Source organism: Aythya ferina (genome assembly GCF_964211825.1).
Source record: "Aythya ferina genome assembly, chromosome: 16".
Classification (NCBI taxonomy): domain Eukaryota; kingdom Metazoa; phylum Chordata; class Aves; order Anseriformes; family Anatidae; genus Aythya; species Aythya ferina.
The window spans coordinates 15,386,795-15,404,319 of NC_140315.1; the positions used below are offsets into that span (position 1 = coordinate 15,386,795).

The 17,525-nt window shown below is 43.5% G+C and overlaps 2 protein-coding genes across 4 annotated transcripts in view; one reads left to right on the top strand and one right to left on the bottom strand.

The window, feature by feature from the left end:
• Positions 1-11,413, top strand: part of LOC311445490 (uncharacterized protein) — a 217,933-nt gene extending 206,520 nt beyond the window's left edge. For both annotated transcript variants that reach the window (XR_014698437.1, XM_084537698.1), the window contains one exon: positions 9,371-11,413. The gene's annotated coding sequence lies outside the window, so the exon portion shown is untranslated. The remainder of the gene's footprint in view (positions 1-9,370) is intronic.
• The window catches only part of PREX1 (phosphatidylinositol-3,4,5-trisphosphate dependent Rac exchange factor 1), a 183,338-nt gene that overhangs the window by 37,609 nt on the left and 128,204 nt on the right, over positions 1-17,525 (bottom strand). For both annotated transcript variants that reach the window (XM_084537672.1, XM_084537671.1), the window contains exons 15-17: positions 9,847-9,919; positions 8,367-8,509; positions 873-965 (exon numbers count right to left, since the gene is read on the bottom strand). In XM_084537672.1, coding sequence (XP_084393798.1) covers positions 873-965; positions 8,367-8,509; positions 9,847-9,919 — 309 coding nt within the window. The remainder of the gene's footprint in view (positions 1-872; positions 966-8,366; positions 8,510-9,846; positions 9,920-17,525) is intronic.

Genomic DNA, 17,525 nt, shown 5'->3' on the forward strand with positions numbered 1-17,525 from the left:
GAATTGTTCTCACTTCAGTTGGTGAATCTGGAATCTTCCTGTGCCCTGAAGTCTGACAGTCCTAATGAATGCAATGCGCTGTGATGGGCACTGTGAAGCAAAGCTGTATGTCTTCATTTTTGTCCCTGAGGAGTGTGACAGCAGGCGTAGGGTCTCTAAATGGCCTACAGCTGCTAAGCCACACAGAATTACATGCTGGATATCCTTCTAGTATCACAAAGCAATTAAAAAGCCCAAGAATGTAATGAAATACATTTCTGTTGGACTTCAGGTCTTTCCAGAATGAGTTGAAAGCCCTCCGATTCAGACATGCAGATTTAGTTCTTTCCTTGGGCAATATTTTATGATGGAGTTGAAAAGATGGGCTTATGCTCACAAACAGTTTGTCTTGGAAGATCAAGAAAAAGATTCCTCAGAAAATTGTGTGCTTCTGTTGTTTGAAAATGCAAACAGATTTGCAGGATATTCCACAGGCAGCTAGCCAAAGCAAGGACAGCAGGATTATCTATCAGGCAATGGTTTACAGCAGAGGTTTAGATTAATAGAATTTTTGGCCAACCTATGTTGATTTTGAGCATGGGAATGGTTTCTCTGCTGACTGTAAAACAAATGCAAATCGCGAATACTCAGATCACTTAACTATTAAACTCAAAAAAAAAAAGAAAAAGAAAAAGTATTAAACCCCAGTTCAAAAGTTCTTTCTATTTGACATTCTCAACTTACTAAAATCAGTATGGGAATTGTAGAAGACTCTCAATTTTCTATTAGCTGCCTTTGGAAAGAAACAGACTTTAAGAAGATAGTTTTATACATTTTCAAAACATTGAAACATTCTTAGCTATCAAACCCAAATTATTTACAAATATAAGTACCTCTGCAGAAGACCCTCTTCGAACTGACTTCACCACAATTGCTTTGTTCTTTTCTTCTATGTCAAATCCATAGTCATCCTCTTCTGGTAAAATCTTAAAAACAAAAAGAGCACTAGGCAATTATTCATAAATATGGAATATTCATGAAGGATGGAGTTGAGAAACTGGACTTTTCATTGCAATTCATGATTGACATAGACTTGTAGATCTTTAGGCCAAAGGGATTATTAGATCATTTGGTCTGATCTTCTACAGAATGTGAGCCATAAAATTTAATCTAATGATTTCTGCATTGAGCCCTTACTATACTAAAGCAGAATTTCCGGAGAGTTATCCAATTATATCTGCTGTCTGTAAGAAGTGAAGAATTTATTCCCTCCCTTGAGAGTTTGTTTGAATGGTTAATCAACTCCTCTATTAAAAATGGGTGTTTCATTTCTCATTTCCACTTGATTTTAACTTCTAGCCCTTCATTCTTCATAAAATCTTTCACTTGTAGATTCAAGAATTGATTCATATTCAGTATTTCCCATTGGTAGATGAACTTACAGATCAAAATGAATTTATTTATTTATTTATGAATGTTTCCTATATCCCCAATAATTAACATAATAGGACCCATTTTTAGCTATCAATTTCAGAAAAATTGAGGATCTCACAATTATTTGTATAGACAACAACACATACTACATAAATCTACATTACAACAGCTGGTCTACTGGATAAAACCCTAGATGGGATTGGTGAGAGAGAACAAAGAGGGAAGATAACAAGACCATGTAATATACTCAGTTTGTAGTTTTAATGGTTGGTAGAAGATGGCTGTTCTTGCTTCTGGGAATCTGCTCGCTTCTATTTGCACTGAGGTCACACAGACCAGCCTTATAAATATTTTTTAAAATCACATCAATCACGGCAAATATGTGTTTCACTCCTCCTTTTCTAGTGGTTTATTAACAACAACAAAAAAAGCTTAACAACTCACTAACCATTTTAAAAAATAAAAGTAAGGCTGGCTTCCGATGAGTAGACAAATAGAAACTGTAGCAGATAAACATCTTGTCTTTGAGCTAACACTACACATTTAAGAATCATCTGATAAATCAGAATCAAGTTGAAAGGGAAAATAAAGCTATGTATTATCTAGCATGCTACTGGGAAAAACATTACTGAGAATTATCTCCTTGATGCTAATTATTCCTGCTATTTTAAAATATTTCCCTTTTTCTATTGTAGCCAATGCCACCAGCTTAAAAACTTTGTCCTTTTACAGGAATTTATCTTAGAAAATTATTTATCTTAGAAAATTATTTATCTTAGAAAAAAAATAAAGAAATCAAAACCTGCAAGAGCCATACAGTTATGTTGAAGTAACGCATGACAAAATACACCTGCAGAGAAAAAATCCTCCTCAGATGATGTTCTGATTAAATGACAGATGGTAGAGTAAAAAAATACGTCTGCCATTCTTGGATATTCCTAATGAAACATTTTCAGAATCAATGCTATTTAAGCATGTTTAATACAAGGACAGCTTAGGAAATTGGGTATACCACCAGTTAGATTTTTACTATTGCAAGTATAATGGGTTTCAACCCAAGCAAACATGTACTTCTACCACTTCACAATTTGGATTAAATAGAAAATTTCTAGGATAGCTCTCCCATCCAGTTCTCATTTTACATTTGAAGAAATGATCAGTTTCATTTCTTCATCATCTTCATCAGTGAAGCCATCAGCTACACAAATTTACATGATTGTTTGGGTGCAGCTACAATTACCAGGCATGAAAATCTGTTATATGCTGTCATTTTTCATAACCTCTCTTGCTCTGTTCATTAGTACTGCAAAATGTAGAGTTTGAAATCAAAGAACCAAAATATATTTAATAATCCCCAAGTGCGTCATTACTAGGAACTTCATCACCATGTTGTAAAGGAAGAAGTCTCATATTCTGTACAGCAATGTTTCTGTAGCAGAAACACTCTCTTATGAAAAGGTAAACTATGGAAAATATTCAATATGCAATACTTGGAGAGGGCTACGATTCATTCTCTATTATAAAATAGTAATACCTCGCAATTCCCCATCCGAACACCACTTATCCCTGAGGAGCCCAAACCAGTTAGCTAACTTGCCATCTACAAGAATTATTTCCATGCTCCCGAAATCCAATCAGTTCCTTTGAACATAATGAAGCAGCCGTTTAATCTTGAAAAACAACCATATTAAAAAATGAAACCATATGAGATATAAGCATGCTTAATCAAAACCAGAGGACAAATGTAGTCAGAACCTATTCAAAGAGAATTTTGGCAGAGATGGGGACGAAGAGTGGGAAGAAAAAAAGCTGTGAAAAGAATGGTCTATTACACCTGCATCTGTTACATACACAAAGCATTTTGGGTACATGGGTCATGATGCCAATGTGGTACCTCTTCACTGCTCCTCTTTCCTGTAGAAGGAGGATTATGGAGTCAGAAAATGCCTGGGGTGTGACACTTCAATGTACAAGGTATAGTGTCTGGTTTGTCCACTACTCTTGCTGAACCCTCCCACTGCATACACACAAAGGGCCTTGGGCCGGGCACCAAAATTCTTCCTTCAGTGAAGGAGGTGAAGGATCGAATTCTCTCTTGGCAGCCTCCCCAAGCTGCTCTTACTGTTCAGGAAGAGGCTAAAGAGGGAGAAACAGGAACTCTCACAGCCTAAAGAACCTCTTGAGGACATCAGCAGCAGAAGAGGCAGCATAGCAGATGGCCCATCATTTCCCAAACCGGGGTCCAGGACGTACATCCTTCTCTCCAGGCTTTCAGAACTCTCCAGCATAAACCCCTCTCTGTTCGACACTATTCAACAGTTTGAATATATTAAGAATTTCGTAAGGAGCAGTGATTTATGAGATGATGTCAAGTCTGAATGCTTCACAAAACTGCTGAAGTCCCTGTGGCCCTCAGTAGCCTTGGTTTGAACAGACCTACTTTCCTACCACCTCACCTCCCAGGTTGCTCCAGTCTCCCCAGGCTTTCAAAAGTCCACAGCTCTGGGGCACTAGAACAAAATTTCTTTTCAACAAGAAGCTCTAGAACCTAGGCCAGCCCTACAGCTAGTATCTTTAAAAGTATCTTTTGTCACATTAGCAAAATAGATGCTATATGTACAAAACAAGTCCAAGTTCCTTCTGGTTTATGATCTTTGAAACTGAATGGTGAAACTGAACTGAAATTGAACTGTTCATTCTGAACAGTGAAAGATTTACAGCCTAAAGGATGTTTTTCAGAGTTCACTGGAATATTTAGTATCCAAATCCACTAAAAGCCCTTATCTGGCCACATTCATCTAATTGATGGATGCCTCTTCTTACTGACTTGCCAGCCTGCCTCCTTGGGAGATCAGATATCCCCAGAGGATGGGCTGTCATTAGTGGCCCTGTTCCCAGGGGTGTTTTAAATCAATAATTTGAATACACCTACATACACTAGTGTAATGAAGAGCAAAGGAGAAATGCAATTCTTGCTGTCCTTGCTGAAATATTGCAGAATTAGGTCACCTTATATTAGCACAAGCACAAAGATAGTTCTCCCAAAGTAATTAAATGTGGGAGAGATTTTTATTATGGAGCAAGTTTGGCTTTGAATAATAAAAATTACTGTTATTTATTTGTGATTGGAATGAGAACTGTGTTCTATATATAGTTGTATAAGAATTTTAAGGTGAATGCTATGTTTCTTCGATTAGCTGATTTAAAACTGAAAAGACATGAACTCATATGATAATTCTACTTAGTATCAAAATCTTGAGGTCTGAAGTGCTGAATTATAAAGATGCTTTCATCTTCAAAGCTGGTTCTAGATGTAAGAGCAGCAGGAAAGCCCTGCAGATGGATGAGATTTAGCATCCTCATTTTCAGATGGCAAACTGAGGCAAGGAGAGACCTGATGAGGTCTTGCTCAGGCCACACAATGAGGTCAAGTGTGAAGTTAAACAAAAACCCAGGTAGCTCCGTCTTCTGTGCTCAACCCATTGGCTTTGACTGAATATGCCACAGTACTCAGGCACCTGCCTGAGCTGAAGTGCAGGACATGCCCCAGCCCAGGCTCCGAACTTCAGTGAGACTGCAACTACTCCTGCAGCTACTGTGACACACTGCTGGCAAGTAGTAAAACATACCGGGTGCCTTGGAAGAATGTAGGAGATATTACGGGTCTCGAAGTTGAGGTGCAGACTTAAAGTCGAGTACTGTGTGCAGTTGTGGACACAGTACAAAGAGGACAATAATTTTTGGAGAGTGTACAGAGGAGAGTGATGAAGATGGTGAAGGGCCTAGAGGGGAAGACATAAGGAGCAGCTGAGGTCACTTGGCCTGTTCAACCTGGAGAAGAGGAGGCTGAGGGGAGACCTCACCGCAGTCTACAACTTCCTCGCAAGGGGGAGTGGAGAGGCAGGTGACCCATTCTCTGTAATCACCAGTGATAGGACCCATGGGAACGGTGTTAAGCTGAGGCAGGGGAAATTTAGGCTGGACATCAGGAAGAGGTCTTCACCAAGAGGGTGGTCGCACACTGGAACAGGCTCCCCAGTGAAGCAGTCACTGCACCAAGCCTGTCTGAATTTAAGAAGCGATTGGACTGTGCACTTAGTCACATCATCTATAATTTTGGGTAGACCTGTGCGGTGCCAGGAGTTGGACTTGATGATCTTTATGGGTCCCTTCCAACTTGGGATATTCTGATTCTATGATTCTATGATCTCCAATCTAGCATGACAGGTTTGAGAATGGTTCAGAAAATGTACACAGGCATCATTATTAGGAATCAGCTGACATGCTTTTCTTGTGAGATCGGATAAACGATACACTAGGGTCTTCTAGAGATTCTAGCAATGTCTGTGTAATAATCTTCTTAGGCAACTTCAAGGACAGCACACCTCTACAGGCGACTATCCTTGCCTGATATTAAGCTCCAAGTTAGCAGCTTTAATTTGTGCTTGGGCTAACAAGTTACTAGCATACTGCAGTAACCAAGTCACAATGTTTGGAATCAATCCAAAATCCAAATTCTCTTCAACTATGCAAAGAATGTTGTATATTTTTTCAGTGTATCAAGATTTATGGCCTTCAAGAGGAAAAAAAATGCACAAATGAATATTAAACCTTGCTTTAAGTGCATTTTTTTCAAACTGAAAGCACTTTTTTTTTTTTCCTTGGTATTTCCAACAATATATTGGCCAAAGTTTTTGTTTGTTGTCTTCTGTTTTCAAGGGCAAGCTCTACTGTGATAAAGCAAACTTAGATGAATGGGTGGGATTTGTCGCACTAACCAACAAGGATTTCATGGAAGTATGTTTCAAAAGCCAGTGCTGAGGAAATTCCATTAAATTTTCTATGGTGGGCTTGGGGGAAGGGAAAAATCAATGCCCTGTCATGTGAAGAGGCAGCAGTGATGTTCCACAGGCAGCAAAACTTCAAGATTCCAGCTGCTCATAATTGCTAAACACACGATGAAATACAAGTCAGGCACAAATGTTTCTGTGTATTAATGTAATGCGTTTCCTGTGCCACTATTTGTGGGATGTACTTCTTAAGCATTCAGGGACTGCTAATTTATTTTTGCAAATGAATGCAGTACAGGCCTTTAGAATGGCTACTACTAATTGGAAAAAAACTCTGTTCCCTCTGAGTGGTAGATTTCTTACTCAGCGCATGCACTTCATTTCAGATTGGTTACTTTTTGAGACAGGACTGTATTTTGACAGGTTGCCTGGTGCACTTCAAAAGTACAATAACAGTAATGTTAAAATTATTCCTGTTGTAAATATTTCAGTTTTTAAAAAAGAAGAGTGACTTAAAGGACCAATTAGGGATTACACTTAATCACTAGTAAATAGTTTGTGTGTGGACGATTTGCAGTTTGCTGAAGAGGCTTCAGTTTGTTCTGCCCCTTTAGTAAATACTAATAAACAATTACGTTACATTAAAACAGAATCAACTTTAGATCCCTCTTTTCGGGGCTAATGTACTATCGCTGGGCTTTTGCATTTTCTTTTTAACGGATAACCATGAACTGCTAGAAAAAAAGTGAAATAAGCATTATAGTCAATCTGTTTTCCGCTATCTTATCCTGATGAAGAAAAAAATTAAAAATACCTGAACAATGACAGTTCCCATCAATTTGTATGAAACTGATCTCTGAGTGATTTGCAAATCAAAGAAGGAAAAAAAAAGTGCAAGTGTAGCACCTTTTAACTGCTTCCCTTTATCCAACGGTTCTCCAAGAGTGTAATTGTATTAGCATGACACTGCTGTCTCTGGCACTGGCTGCAAAGAGGAACAATTCTGAGGTCCCATGGTGCTTTAAATATTACTACTGGCCATTGAGACAAACACAGATTGGTCTCCTGGGAGATAAAGCGATAGTGAGACAGTGAAGTTTGTGTGAACCACAGGGAAAATTTTCCCATGTAATGGACCTCTGGATCTTTTCCAGCAATTCCGCTTTTGTAGTTTCTGACCCAAGCTTTTATCCTGCTCCTGCATTCTGTTGGTGCTGACAGGGAGAAAAAGATGGGCCTGGAGTCACTGGCAGGAAACAAGGATCTCAAAACAAAGAGTACACGCAATCCAGCTACCAAGTCCAAAGCAGCATGGGAATAATCCCAGGGCAGTAAGGACTGTGGTAGCATTTGGTGAAGTGGGAATCTGGAGATAACAGTAGTGTTGCAAAAAATGAACAATTTAAAAAAATAATAATAAATGGTTTCTGTAAACAAAATAAGGCTGCTACTTGATCCAGTAATGCAGGGCATATTCACATCACTCAATGATGTCTTGAAATCTCTGTATTTTGACTAGTCACTTCACTCTCATCTGAATCTACTGTCTATATTTAAACTGTTTGACCTTGATGGCAGACATCTCCCAAGATTGTAGTGCCCACTACTTCCTCCTCCACCACACCAACACTGTGGTACAGACTCAGCAAACTCAGACACATTTGGTGCCTGTTAAGACAACATCCAGCTGCCAGCTCACTTCCAGACTGCCTCTCTCAAGGGCTTCATGGGAAAAGAAAGGGATTGGGCTATGAACTGGATGAAACAGTCTTATCTCTGAGCCTTCTCTTTTCCTAAGACCTGTCAGAAGTAGGCAGAAACTTACTTGCATTTGCACATATGTTTGTAAGCTGTACACCAAATCTTCCAGGTAGTGCAGTAGGCCTGGTCACATGCTTGAGAAGGGGGCCTGCACCTTTCGCATGTCCCTTGCTTCTAAAATAAGCTGTGTAGTCTGCCCAGCTAGAAACATTGGAGCTGCAAAAACTGGGGCTCTACAGCAGAATAGCTCAAGAATTAGTATTTTTGCAGTGAAGGAAAGTCTAGCTACACCTGTAATTCTAATTTTTATTCTACTCTATCATAATTTTCCTTCACATTCTCTAGCCTGAAACAATACCAGTTTCATAGAAAGGTAAAGGTTTGCATTAACACATTTCTTACCAGAAGACGCTTTCCCAGGATGTTTTCCACAAGTTTGAAGTCATTGCGTAACTGTTTGCTCTTGGAACTGGTGCCTTCCATTTCTTCATCAGCATAAAAGCGGAAATATAAGGATTCATCCTTAAATTCACTTTTCTCCAGAACTGGAAACAATATGCATGAAACACATACATGCATTTGCACAGAGAAAGAAAGAGAAAAACAAAAAATAAAGTTAAAGGAAATCTTAAATATTTCAATTGTCTTTACAGAGCAAAGACCAGATGCATCCCTGTCAGTCAGCTATTCAGCTCTATATTTTTTAAGCTACTACTGTACTTTAGGGCCATGCTTTTCTTTACAGTACAAAGTAGCTCATGATATGATGTTTCACCTCCTTGGCAAGTAGATTGCATATAAAATGCACAAGATCCCCTTGGAAGAAAGATGCTACACCATATGTTGTGCTCCTCTCCCATATCAAAAAGAATATAGTAAAACTACAAAAGGAAGAAAGAGAGGTAAAATGATGGTTTTAAGATAAGGGATATGGCAAAACAGGCTAAGACTTTTCAACTGAAAAAGAATGGAGAGGGAAATAAGATCTACAACATTCTGGAAGGCATGATAAAGTTCTTTAACACATTTTCAAATACCAGACCTGGGGCTGCACAATAAAAGCAGCAGGTCACAATTTTGAAACTTGAAGAACTACTTCTTAATTTACCATGTACTTATGCTGAGGGACTCCTTGCCAAAGGGTGCTGTGAATACCGATGTTTACATGGGCTCAAAAGAGATCAAATTCTTTAAAGCAAATCAATTTTTCTTACATTTTTATCAAACACTAAGCAAATTTTCTACTAGTTACTTAAAATAATCTGCTCTCAAAAACACCGTTTTTGCAAGTGTTATTTATGATGTGAACTGGATGATTCATTGGACAAACGCTATTACACTCTGGGTACTTTGTATGTGCTACTCGATACCAATACTGATGTGGTTTGTTTACTTCCCCATTTCAGAAGCAGCATCACTAAGGATGGATGATGTCTCACTTGGCAATTTGGCACTTCAAATTTAGAAGCTTCAGAGGTTCAGCTTCAAGGATTGTACTTGCTGTCCAAGTAGCAGGAACTAGACAATTTTACTTTGCACCTGACATTTCTTGGGTGACATTTCAGTACAGGACTTTGTTTGTGCATTGGTTTGATGGCTCTGAAAGAGATGCAGTGAAAAAATATTCCCCTTCTGGCTTGTCTAGTCACTGCAGGGCCCATCATAACCACTAGCAAGGGGATTCATTGAGGAAGGTACTGGGTTCAGACATTTTGTGTAAGCTCAAAGGCTGCTTTTTGGACAGACCTGCTGGGATGCCTGCAGCTGTTTGCATGTCAGCATATATGGCACAGTATACAGAAAAGGGATTTTCAGACTCTGTCAGCTAATATGACTGCAGAGCTGCTTTAATTGGCTGTGGGGAGGGGTACTGATGCATTACCATGATGCATGAAGCCGTTATTGCAGAGTCCGACACCCAGTGCGACAGCTTCCTCGCGAGTCTGACAGTCTCCCTAGAAACAGGAGAATAAATGTTACACCTCAGACAACTTCCTAAACTAAATTAATTCCCCTCCCCACCGCATGGCTCGTGGCTTTGCAATTAGCAGGATGCTCTTTGTAGAGAGGGAACAATAGAAAGCAATTAATATAGCTACCCCCACCTTGCCCAAATCCCATTCATTCCTATATATAGCATCTTTTCCCTCTGACAGGAACTAGGAGGACAAAGACCAGAACTCTGGAAAGCAGTTGTTTAACCTACAAAGGAGTATAATATTATTTCAATGTAAAGACTTTTTACTTGCAATCACAATGTCAGACTTCAGGGCCCATTAGCCACAGATGACAAAACTCAGAGAGGTTAAGAGATCTTATCTATACTCAAAACCCAAGGAAACCAAATAAACAAACAAAACAAAACAACAAAACAAAACAACAAAACAAAACTGTGTAAACCCAGTGCATTGTATGTGAACTCCAAAGGTTGTACTGGTTAAACCTGCAGTAGCACTCTCCTTCCTCACCCAGCAGACTGACAAAGGATTCAGTTGCTCACTAACTGGCAGCCTTCAGCATAGTATTTCAAAATAGGTACCAAAAGTGACTTACAAATTTACAAATAAATCTGAAAAAACAGCATTAAATTTTGCATCTACGGTTCAGCTAAATATAAAACATACTCAGTTTTCTCCATGCATCTGCTAACTTGTAGCCACAAGTGAATACTTCTGCAAGCATGCTGATTGCATTTTTAGACAAACAATTTCTGGGTAGTGCAGAGAAAAATCAGCAGAAACTACTAGTCTTACCCAGATAAAAACATTTTTAACATTGGTTATGGGCTGTAATGCAACTGTCTGCTTCCCAGTTCCCTGAGGGACACAAAAGAACCCAGGATCTCCTGTCTTGCTAAAAGCAGCCGCTCAGCTCACTCCAGCAGGTAGGGGGGATCTGCTGCTTTGCAATGGGACTAGTTTAGCATCTGCAAAGGGACTATTTTAGCATTGTACTTTCAGTCATACTAAACTGGAAGCTGTATCCAACAAAAATACTGCAGCTTCTTTTTTCCCCTCCCATCTGGAGAACAAGGTATGCTGAAGTTCTAGCAGCAATGGCAGAGCAGTACACGGACTTTGTTTGAAAAAAAAAAAACTAATTACAGACCGAGAGCCAGTGGAACATCAATGTATACTTCACATCCAACTACGCAGAGCAGTTGCTATGTGCCAGGCAAATACTGGCAAAGAACACTACTATGGTGTAAAGATAGTACTTAAACACAGGATCAGTTCTTGTGACTCAGATGCATTACTAGCTCTTGATGAACAGACCTTCTGAGAACACGAAAAAGACATGACATTTACAAATCAAGAAGTAAATAATGTTGTCTTGGTAGGAAGAAGACTGAGGTTGTTATGGAGGAGCTGCCTCATTATGTAATCACACAAGGAGAGCCAAGCAAAGGGCTTTAATAAACCTGAAGTTTAACTTTCACTATAAACTAATTTCAATCTCTGTAGGTCTTTTCTCATTTTCAACATCCTGCCATGCGACAATCCTCAGTACTCATTTTGTGTTAATTTATGGGATAAATGGGTAGTTTATTTTACAGAGGCTGGGACTTAAAAATCTAATTTAGTCTTTCAACTGTAAATAAACTGAAGAAAAATGCCTTCTACTATTATTTTTTTAACCTTTAGGAATCTGCTTTTGTTTTAGGCAATAAGATCTGTATAGGGAGGCTCTAAAACTTCTACTACTACTGGCATCAGCCTGCTCATGATGATGATAGATTGGCCTCAGATCACTCCCTTACAAAACAGAATGCTCTAATTAGAAAAGGTAACTAAAAACAGATTATTTCAGCTCATCTGTAAGTCTTTCTAAATGTTATGTAGCGATTCATCCAAATACAAGGAAAGCAGTAACAAAAATCTTAAGAAAAAAGAACCACCTAAAAGCAGCAATCTTGACAGAATGAGTCTCAGATTTTTTTTCACACAGAAATTGCATGTGAAACTAAATACACTAGTCTGGACATAGTAATTTAGGTTTATTCAAATGCAATCACTGAATTCAAGTCAACAGAATTACAGAAACAGTTTACAGACAGAGAAGAATCATGTGCATTAGACTCTATTATTACTACTATTGCTGCTGCCACCATTAGTTTATTACTTCATGTTGCCCAGTTCTGGTGTCAATGTGATGTCTAAAGTCCTAATCATGGACTATGGCTGGTTGTTTTGAGATGTATAAGCTCAGTGATGAAGATAGTTGCTTACAGCTACTGTAGGAGAAAGGAAAGCAGATAGAATCACAGAATTTTCTAGGTTGGAAGAGACCTCATGATCATCGAGTCCAACCTCTGACCTAACACTAACCAGTCCTCCACTAAACCATATCCCTAAGCTCTACATCTAAACGTCTTGTAAAGAATTCCAGGGATGGTGACTCCACCACTTCCCTGGGCAGCCTGTTCCAATGTCTAACAGCCCTTTTGGAAAAGAAGTTCTTACTAACATCCAACCTAAAACTCCCCTGGCGCAACTTTAGCCCATTCCCCCTCGTCCTGTCACCAGGCACATGGGAGAACAGACCAACCCCCACCTCGCTACAGCCTCCTTTAAGGTACCTGTAGAGAGCGATAAGGTCGCCCCTGAGCCTCCTCTTCTCCAGACTGAACAAGCCCAGCTCCCTCAGCCGCTCCTCGTAGGACTTGTTCTCCAGGCCCCTCACCAGCTTCGTCGCCCTTCTCTGCACCCGCTCAAGCACCTCGATGTCCTTCTTGTAGCGAGGGGCCCAAAACTGAACACAGTACTCGAGGTGCGGCCTCACCAGAGCCGAGTACAGGGGGACGATCACCTCCCTAGCCCTGCTGGTCACACTGTTCCTGATACAAGCCAGGATGCTGTTGGCCTTCTTGGCCACCTGAGCACACTGCTGGCTCATATTCAGCCGACTGTCCACCATCACTCCCAGGTCCTTCTCTGCCTGGCAGCTCTCCAACCATTCCTCTCCCAGCCTGTAGCTCTGCTTGGGGTTATTGCGCCCCAGGTGCAGGACCCGGCACTTGGCCTTGTTAAACTTCATGCAGTTGACCTCAGCCCATCGGTGCAGCCTATCCAGATCCTCCTGCAGAGCTTTCCTACCCTCGAGCAGATCGACACACGCACCTAGCTTGGTGTCATCTGCAAACTTACTGAGGGTGCACTCAATGCCCTCACCCAGATCATTGATGAAGATATTAAAGAGGACCGGCCCCAGCACTGAGCCCTGGGGAACACCACTAGTGACTGGCCTCCAACTGGACTTGGCTCCATTCACCACGACTCTTTGGGCCCGGCTATCCAGCCAGTTTCTAACCCAATGAAGCGTGCACCAGTCCAAACCAAGAGCAGTCAGTTTCTTGAGGAGAATGCTGTGCGAGACGGTGTCAAAAGCCTTGCTGAAGTCAAGGTAGACCACATCCACAGCCTTTCCCTCATCCACCCAGCGCGTCACTTTGTCATAGAAGGAGATCAGGTTCGTCAAGCAGGATCTGCCTTCCATAAACCCATGCTGACTGGGCCTGATCGCCTGCTTGCCCTGCAAGTGCCGCGTGATGACTCTCAAGAGAATCTGCTCCATGAGCTTCCCTGGCACTGAGGTCAAACTGACAGGCCTGTAGTTTCCTGGGTCTGCCCTCCGGCCCTTCTTGTAGATGGGCGTCACGTTTGCTAGCCGCCAGTCAACTGGGACCTTCCCCGATAGCCAGGACTGCTGATAAATGATGGTAAGCGGCTTGGCCAGCTCCTCTGCCAGTTCTCTCAATACCCTTGGGTGGATCCCATCTGGCCCCATCGACTTGTGCACATCCAAGTGCCATACCAGGTCACCAACCAGTTCTTCGTGGATAGTGAGGGCCATGTCCTGCTCCCCATCCCCTTCCACCAGCTCAGGGTACTGGGTATCCAGAGAACAACCGGTATTGCCGCTAAAGACTGAGGCAAAGAAGGCATTAAGCACCTCTGCCTTTTCCTCATCTCTTGTAACTAAGTTTCCCCCCGCATCCAGTAAAGGATGGAGATTTTCCTTAGTCCTCCTTTTTGTGTTGATGTATTTATAAAAACATTTTTTGTTATCTTTAACAGCAGTAGCCAGATTGAGCTCCAGATGAGCTTTGGCCTTCCTAATTTTGTCCCTGCACAGCCTCGCAACATCCTTATAGTCCTCCCTAGTGGCCTGTCCACTTTTCCAAAGATTATAAACCCTCTTTTTGACCGCCTTTTGCTGAGGCGATCGGCTCCGGGGCAGACGTGTTCTGCAGCGGAGCAGGGGACCGAGGCGGGCAGGGCTTTTTGTCTGGCATCGAGGCCACTCGGGGGAGCCGCCGGGACCCGGCTGTCCTCGCGAGGGAGGCTGACGAGGCGAGGGCGGAGCCAGCAGCGCCCCCTCCCAGGCTGTTTAAAAGTTGCCCCTAGGGAGCGCGGTGAACAGGACGGGCAAACAGGGCGTGGCACGTCGGAGGGCGTGGCAGTTTGCGCGGCAGTTCGCGCGGGCAGGGCGAGCGGGGGGCTCATCGTCGCTCTTTTGCAGCTGCCTCTCCCTTAGGTGCTTGTAACCTGCTTGCGTAGAACCTGACCATGGTATCGACCAGGCAGAAAACCGTGGCCTCCGCATCTCGTGAGGCATCTCCAGCCACGGTCGCCAGTGTGGCTACTCAGACGGAGGGCTCGGGGAAACACGCAGCCGTCCAGGTCCTGGGCTGCAGAGTGTGCCCCAGCCTTCTGTCGGTCTCTGACAGCAGTGGTGGGTATGCCTGTGGGAGGTGTGCCCAGGTTGAAGAACTGCTCAGCCAGGTAGCGGAGCTCCGGGAGGAGGTGAACAGGCTCAGGAGCATCAGGGAATCAGAGAGGGAAATTGACTGGTGGAGGTGCGCTCTACCCTCTCTGAGGCAGGCTCACGAGACTGCCACGGCACAGGCGTCTCCTGTTACGCAGAAGACGGAGGTTCGCTCCTCCAGCCAGGCAGCGGGAGGAGACCTAGATCAAGGGGGGGAATGGAGGCAGGTGCCTATTCGGGGTGGTAGGCGAGCCCTCTCTCTGCCCACCTCACCTTCTCATCTACCCTTAAATAATCGATATGAAGGACTAGAGCAAGACAATCTAAATGACAAAGTAGACAAACACCCGTCCCAGTTGGAGGGGGCGCCTAAGACAATGCGACCTACACGTCGCATTGCCACATCATCCTTCAAAAAAGAAAGAAGGGCTATTGTTATGGGGGGCTCCCTCCTGAAAGGGACAGAGGGACCGATATGCCGACCGGACCCAACCCGCAGAGAAGTCTGTTGCCTCCCTGGGGCTCGGGTGAGAGACTTTGCCAAGAAAGTCAAGCGCCTGGTACGGCCCACTGACTACTACCCGCTACTGGTCTTTCAGGCTGGTAGCGATGAAGTAGCAACGAGAAGTCCGAAGGCGATCAAAAGAGACTTTAGGGATTTGGGGCGACTACTTAGAGGATCAGGGGCGCAGGTGGTGTTTGCCTCTGTCCTTCCGATAGGGGGGATCGAAGCCGAAAGACGTACTGTTCACATAAACTCGTGGCTTCGAGACTGGTGTGACCGGCAGAATTTTGGTTTCTTTGATCATGGGAAGGTCTATGCTACACCGGGCCTGATGGCACCGGATGGGATGCGCCTCTCTCGGAGAGGGGTAAGGATCTTAGGTCAGGAGTTGGCAGGGCTGATAGATAGGGCTTTAAACTAGAGTCGAAGGGGGAAGGGGCTAAAACCAGGCGCTCCGGTGAAGACCTAAGGGATGGTACGCTAGAATCAGAGGGGCTGTGTGCCAGTGGGGTCCTTTGGTCAGATCCACAAGGTGCTGAGTGTAAGGAGACGCACCTGAAGTGCTTTTACACAAACGCACGCAGTATGAGGAATAAAATAGATGAGCTAGAAGTCCTGGCCCAGTCCCGCAACTACGACATCATCGGCATAAGCGAAACCTGGTGGGATGATTCCTGTGACTGGGGTGTTGCGATAGATGGTTACAGGCTCTTCAGGAGGGACAGGCAGGGTAGGCGAGGTGGTGGGGTGGCGATGTATGTGAAGCAGGGGCTGGACTGTGTGGAACTTCAGGTCGGCGATGGCAAAGTTGAGAGCCTCTGGGTAAGGATCAAGGGACGAACGAATAAAGGGGATGTCGTTGTGGGAGTCTATTACAGACCGCCTGGCCAGGATGATAGCGCCGATAAATTATTCTTTACAGAACTAAGAGAGGCCTCGAGATTAACTCCCCTTGTCCTTATGGGGGACTTCAACTTGCCGGACGTTAACTGGGAGTGCCACACGGCTGACACGAGCAAGTCCAGGAGGTTCATGAAGCACCTAGATGATAACTTCTTGGTACAGGTGCTAACGGAGCCAACTAGGAAAGGTGCCCTCCTAGACCTGTTGCTAGAAAACAGAGAGGGTCTGGTGGGAGATGTGGTGATTGGTGGCCGCCTTGGTCATAGCGACCATGAAGTGGTTGAGTTCAAAATTTATGGTGACAGAAGGAAAAGTGCCACCAAAACCTCATCCCTAGATATGGGGAAAGCGGACTTCAGGCTGCTCAGGGAACTAGTCAGTAAGGTCCCCTGGGAAACTGCTCTTGAAGGCCTCGATGTCCACCAGTGCTGGTCACTCTTTAAGCAATGCCTCCTAGAAGCACAAGATAAGGCAATTCCAAAATATCGCAAGTCAGGCAGGCGGGGCAGGAGGCCGGTGTGGCTGACCAGGAACGTTCTAATGGAGATTAGGCGGAAACAGAGAGTGTTTCGCTACTGGAAGGAGGGCCAGGCGTCATGGAAAGAATACAGGGATGCTGTTCGTGTTTGTAGGGAGAAAGTTCGAGTGGCCAAAGCACAGCTAGAGTTGAAGCTGGCTGTGTCTGTGAGAGAAAATAAAAAGGGTTTTTTTAGATATGTAAATGGAAAAAGGAGAACTAAAGAAAACATAGGGCCGCTCCTTGATAGGGAAGGTCTCCTCACAGACGATGACGTAGGCAAAGCAGAGACGCTTAACGCCTTCTTTGCCTCTGTCTTCAATGCCGATGATGGGCTTCGGGACCCAGGGTGCCCTGAGCTGGAGGACCGGGACGGTGGGGATGACAAACTCCCAACTGACCCTGAACATGTGCGGGATTTGCTACTCCACCTGGATCCCTACAAGTCCATGGGTCCGGATGGGATTCATCCCCGGGTGCTGAAAGAGCTGGCGGATGTCATCGCGGAACCTCTATCAATTATTTTTCAACGATCCTGGGAATTTGGAGAGGTCCCAGTAGACTGGAAGCTGGCAAATGTTGTGCCAATTTTCAAGAAGGGTCAGAAAGAAGACCCTAGCAATTACAGGCCTGTCAGTCTCACGTCAGTACCTGGTAAAATCATGGAGAAGTTGGTTCTCGGACTTATTGAGGCGCACCTGGGGGACAAAGCAGTCATTGGTCCCAGCCAGCATGGGTTTGTGAAGGGTAGGTCCTGCCTAACTAACCTGATTTCCTTTTATGATAAGATCACCCGTATGGTGGACCAAGGGAAACAAGCTGATGTGATTTTTTTGGACTTCAGCAAGGCTTTTGACACGGTTTCCCA